The sequence below is a fragment of the Telmatherina bonti genome, assembly GCF_933228915.1.
Source record: "Telmatherina bonti genome assembly, chromosome: 1".
NCBI lineage: Eukaryota > Metazoa > Chordata > Actinopteri > Atheriniformes > Telmatherinidae > Telmatherina > Telmatherina bonti.
Genome location: NC_136619.1, coordinates 14,511,482 through 14,517,140, shown reverse-complemented (window position 1 = coordinate 14,517,140; position 5,659 = coordinate 14,511,482). Strand labels below are relative to the sequence as shown.

At 36.4% G+C, this 5,659-nt stretch overlaps 1 protein-coding gene across 2 annotated transcripts in view; it reads left to right on the top strand.

Annotated features, from left to right (window-relative positions):
• Nucleotides 1-654: 654 nt before the first annotated feature.
• The window catches only part of brd7 (bromodomain containing 7), a 10,767-nt gene continuing 5,762 nt past the window's right edge, over nucleotides 655-5,659 (top strand). For both annotated transcript variants that reach the window (XM_079243582.1, XM_079243581.1), the window contains exons 1-11: nucleotides 655-736; nucleotides 1,086-1,279; nucleotides 1,376-1,466; nucleotides 1,557-1,614; nucleotides 1,764-1,908; nucleotides 2,132-2,242; nucleotides 3,718-3,887; nucleotides 4,531-4,645; nucleotides 4,868-4,943; nucleotides 5,444-5,551; nucleotides 5,651-5,659. The exon at nucleotides 5,651-5,659 is cut by the window's right edge and continues 127 nt beyond it. In XM_079243582.1, coding sequence (XP_079099708.1) covers nucleotides 688-736; nucleotides 1,086-1,279; nucleotides 1,376-1,466; nucleotides 1,557-1,614; nucleotides 1,764-1,908; nucleotides 2,132-2,242; nucleotides 3,718-3,887; nucleotides 4,531-4,645; nucleotides 4,868-4,943; nucleotides 5,444-5,551; nucleotides 5,651-5,659 — 1,126 coding nt within the window. In that variant the 5' untranslated portion in view covers nucleotides 655-687. The remainder of the gene's footprint in view (nucleotides 737-1,085; nucleotides 1,280-1,375; nucleotides 1,467-1,556; nucleotides 1,615-1,763; nucleotides 1,909-2,131; nucleotides 2,243-3,717; nucleotides 3,888-4,530; nucleotides 4,646-4,867; nucleotides 4,944-5,443; nucleotides 5,552-5,650) is intronic.

Below are 5,659 nucleotides of genomic sequence, written 5' to 3'. Positions count from 1 at the left end.
TTAGGGCCACTGAATTAAAAAAAAAAAAAAAAAAAGATAATAATTATGTGAATTCTGACTCTAATCTCAGAATTCTGAGAAAATAGTCAAAATTCTGACAGAATTTTTTTTTTTTTTATTTATTTTTTTTTTTATTCAGTGGCCCTAATACTCTTCCGTAGCTGACATATTGGTAAACAGCAAATAGAATTGATTTAACAGTTCAAATGAACAGGAAGTTGATTTATTACGAATTAACTGACAGTTTATTTATTAGACCTATATATATGTTTAGACTCCAGGCACATCTTTTCCCCTTCTCTGTTACTTGGTAGCAGTGAATTTGTACTATTCACTTTTAATCTGCTTTTGCTCTCTAACATAAAAAGCCATGTCAAGTTTTAAATAAAAGGCTTGCCAGTATACTGACACTGAACTCAGGGTCTTCTTTATAGGTATTGTTTCATTTAAACCGAGGAGTAGCATTTAAATTCGAGATTACATTCGAAAATAAAATCAGGATTACTGTTCTGCTGAGCCAACACCAGGACTAAAGTTTAATTTAAAGCCATTTCCGCCATCTCCTGGCTGGAAGGGAAGGTGTAATGTGTGGTATCACCGCCACACCGGGAGGTGGCGCTAAGCGCTTCTTCTGGTAGTCTTTGATCAGATAGCGCTACCGGCCGGTGCCTGATCAAAATACAAACAATGGGCAAGAAGCACAAAAAGCACAAGTCCGAAAAACATGGATATGAAGGTATTTGGCCTAAATAGATCAAAAATATGTCCACGTAAACTTTTTTATTTTTTCTGCTTTTAAAGATAAACTAGACTTCCCGTTTTGACGCTTGGTTATCCGTTTTGGTATAACCCTAGTGCTAAGTTAGCTGATTTGTTCGCTAATTCTTCTACTAATCAATATATTGAATTTAATTTAGTTTGGGTTCAACTTTTGTGTCTAATAATCAATAAATTGTCATACAATAACAGGTTAACAACTAAATAATACAAGAATCCTTTATGTTGAGCTACAGTCGTGCTATAAGTTAGCTTGCAGTGCTAACGGCATCCTCCAGGTATGTTGATTATTGATTGATTTCTTGCAGAATATGGAGAGAAACCATTGAAGATCGTGTTGAAAGTGTCTGGAAACGAAGTGACGACGGGAAGCTCGAGTCTAGACACCTTTTATGATGAACAAACCGCGGACTCCGACAAACCCAAAGACAAGAAGAAGAAGAAAAAGAAGGATAAAGACAAGAGCTTCGGGACGCCAGAGGACGATAAAGGAAAGAAAAAAGTAAAGTCTTTAAAGAAAACATTTTCTTCTGATGTGGAAGAGAAGAAAATGCCGTTTAGTTATCTAAAGGGTTTGACTCTTTTTCTTCACTGTTAGATAACTAAGAAGAAAAAAGGACAGGATGGAGAAAATGATGACAGAGAGCAGAGAAGAACTCCTATTCGGTCAGAGCTGGATAAACTGGAAGGTAATGTTAAAACTAAAAACCCAGTTTCTTTTAACATTTAATCTGGTGCTTTCCCTAAAACATTGATGCATTTATTGTTATTTGTTGCAGCTAAAGAGCAGACTCCCTTGCAGGAGGCTCTGAACCAACTTATCAGACAGCTTCAAAGGTGGATTATTCTGTTTATTTTAGATTAGATATCGCATATGGTACAAGAAGTTTTCAGTTACCTATCAACACATGTTGATTTTCACTGTTTATGTAGAGTTTATTGTATTTTTGGTGTGACTGCAACTAAAGACCGTGTTTGGTTTACAGGAAAGACCCCAGTGCTTTCTTCTCATTTCCGGTGACAGACCTTATTGCTCCTGGCTACTCTTTGATTATCAAACGACCGATGGACTTCAGCACAATGAAGGAAAAAGTGAAGAAAGATTACTACCGGACCTTGGATGAACTCAAAGTATGTAAATAATTGCATTCAGAAATTTAGAATATAACAAACTTGTGAGGTATTGCTCATGTTGGAGAATGGTAAACCAAGAAAAAGTCTCAGGTTGTCAAGCATTACTTGTGTCATATTGAGATGGTTTAAACATATCTCGAAATTGTTTTAATTCGGAGATTTTGCTTTCTTTGTCATGTTGTCTGATGAGTGTTTGACAACAGATGCGTTGTTGTTGCAGATGGATTTCAAGATTATGTGTGAAAACGCCATGATTTACAACAAACCTGAGACAATCTACCATAAAGCAGCTAGAAAACTGTTACACTCTGGTTTGAAGATCCTGAGTCAGGTAAGTCAGAGCAACTTTTCTTTATGTAATCACTTGATCACCACAAGACTGTCCCCACTATTTACCATATAATGGGAACAATACATGTCTTGGTAATCATCTTTTGCTTCTCATGAGTTTTCAGCTTGATGTTGCATATCTGTATTCTTAAGTGTAGCCTGTTTGCCTCAGAAACAGATTTATTTAAAATTGTAATATCTATTTCATTCATAAAAAGATTTGTGGACTAAATGAGTTCCTTTTAAATAAGCAAATTACCTATCTATATATCGATATCTATCTATATGTCTGTATCTCTCTCTCTCTCTCTTCATACATATATATGTATATATATATATATATATTTATATATATATATATATATATATATATATATATATATATATATATATATATATATATATATATATATATATATATATATATATACATACATACACAATGCACTGTAAAGTTTTACTGTAAAACACTGTAAAACTTGGATATCCCAGAAAACTGCCTGCCGTAAATGCAACCACTTCATTCACAACTATTTACTACTTTTACATACATGCTTCTCTTGCATATTCATGAATGAGGATGGTATTTTGTAAATAAACCACTTCAGTGGATGTTAGTGAGTCATCCAATACGTTTCCACGCGTTGGAGAATAAATAAATATATGATATAATTAAACATAATTTAATTACGCAAGTTTGCCTTTGCAATAAAAAGGAAAAGAAAATTATACAGCTATGTTTTATGAAATATTTACATAATTATGATTATATATTATTTTAGATTTTTTTCTAGACTACATTAAAATAAATAATATATTATGATATATTCTAAATATCACTAATAAAGAAAAAAGTATCAGTGTTCATTTGTCTGCAAAGGTAAAATACTGATTTTTAAAAAAATCGTTGCATTGTTTTTATTAATTCATATATGAAATGGTTAAAGAGTGTACACAGTCTCCCTGTAACAGTAGAATTGCTACAATCTTCCGAAAAAATGAGAAAATATTATATACAGTATTCTAATTAATTCATGCGTGAAAGGGTTAATTTTAGCAAAGGACTGTAGTTTACCCAAAGTTTCTGTCCTGGTAAAATCTTTAACTTCTGATTTCTGACAGGAATTATCACATTACCTTTGGGAATATGGATTACAGTGACTGATAGAGTTGACTAAATCTAACTGAAGCACAGTCTGTTGACTAAATTATGATTTTGGAAAAGTTTTGTATTTCCTGCACTCAGACACAAATTTGCAAGATTTGCAAAAATGTTACATTGTTCACTGAGTTTGTATTTGTCTTCTAATAGCTCAAATGGTTTTTGCCTTTTGCTTCATGTTGAGCTTTATGTTGAACAAAACTACATCAGGTTTTTGTAATGAAGCGACACACGGGGGCAGCAGCAGTATTCAAATTATCTTGCTTTTTTTTCTTTGCAAAGTGAGGAAAAAGAATGTCCTGTTTCTCCGATAGGAAAGGCTGGAGAGCCTGAAGCAGAGCATAGATTTCATGTCTGGCCTCGACCCCCCTGCCAAACAGTCTTTGAAGACTGAGGACCAAGGGAGCAGCAGCCTGGACCAGAACAAGGAGGGAACCGCACGCTCAGAAAACAGCGAGCGCTCCCAGACACCCAGCACACCCAGGTGCTTTTACCTCTTGATGTCACACAAGGCCAATCATACCCATCATTTCACATTTGATGGAACAATTAGCCTCATTTTGAAATGCAGGATTAAGTGGTCTGGGTCAAAGTCAAGCTTAGAAAACTAGTTAAAGCCAGCATGTAGCATGTTGATGAAGACAATTTCTCACTCTGTCATTAAACAGTTTGGTTTACCTTGAGCTTGACTCAGCCATGTTTTGTTTCTTTTCTGTGAAGCTGGAGGCTGAGAATGTGAGGAATGCCCGACAACACGTAGGGGCTTGTCTGCTCTCATGGCTGCAGCTTCGCTTCCTACTGATGGAACAGAAGCTGTTGAGTGAAATCACTTGTTTGCCAATGAGTCGCCACCAGAGGAATATGCTGCTTTTTATTCCTCTGTTTACAGGAAAAATCCTGATTGCGTTTTTTTTGGCGTCAGAAAAAGCTAACAGGATGGTGAAGTACGGAATAAAAGCAGCATGTAGGTGGTTCATCAAAAGAAAAGCTTGTCCACATTTCTTCCCTGCGGCATTGTGTGCACTATTTTTCTTTGTTTTTGTTGTTGTTGACACCTCAAAATGAAAACTTTTTGGTTTATGGTCAGTGTCTCATCTGCCATTTTTCAATTTATGTTTCATTTGCAGACAGGACAAAGACTCCAAGGACGAAGCGGCAAAGGCAGAGCAGGAGCTTGAGGAAATCCGCAAGGTCATCGAAGAGTCTGGAGGAAAGCTGACAAACAGAGTGCTGCAGTCTGACGTGAGAAATCAAGAAGGGTTTTTTTTTTTTCCTCATCGATGTATCAAAATTTATAAACATAGTAACTTTTATTTTGCCAGCATGAGAATAAAAAATGCCAACATGAAAAATTTCCTCTGTGATGGTGTTAAGCATCTTCCCTCTATGTGTTCCTGAAAAGAAATTCTCATATTCAAAAGATGATTTGTATTTGCGTTGGTTGACAGTTTATTTGTCTTGTAGTTGGAGTTTGCACGGCGAAGGTCAGATGGCTCCACCACTCTTGGTATCCTTAACCCGGCTGACCCAGCAGCAGGAGGTAAGCCTGTTTGGAAAAAGCTTCAACAATTGCTCTGCTGATCGATTAATTCTCAGAAAACTGTGTGGTGGCCGTCAAATACTTAATGTTTACCAAAATTGCAAATAAGCTGCCATGCAACCTCATAAAAAGGCATTTTAAAGCAGATGTATCAACAGTTTAGCTTTAATATTTAAAAATATAAATAGTTTTTCTCGCTTTTTTGCCGTTTGTGGATTGAGCTACCAACAAACATGTTGAGGTTACCACAGATTCTCACATATTACAGTTTTGGTCTGCTGATCCTGTATTTCAACACACCTGACTGAAATTAATGGGTCACTGAAGAACTTCACAACAAGATGTTGGATCCATTTGATTTGAATCAGGTGTATAGGAGCAGGGAAGCAGCAAAAATCTGCAGTGGCCCTTGACGACCAGAGTTTGATGCCTCTAATGCAAGCAAAGGCTTGACATAGCTTAAGAAATATGCTAAAATGTCTGATTGTTTGCCGCTGCAGATGCTGGGTACTGTCCTGTTAAACTGGGCATGATGTCCAATCGGCTGCAGAATGGCGTGAACACACTGCAGGGCTTCAGGGAGGACAAGAGGAACAGGATCACGCCAGGTACTGTGCTGCTTCAACTCGCCCCCCCATAATGTTCCTGATATCCAAGACTCACATTAAAAATAATGAGCTTTGTTGCATGTGACACACCCTCCACAGTGTCCTACA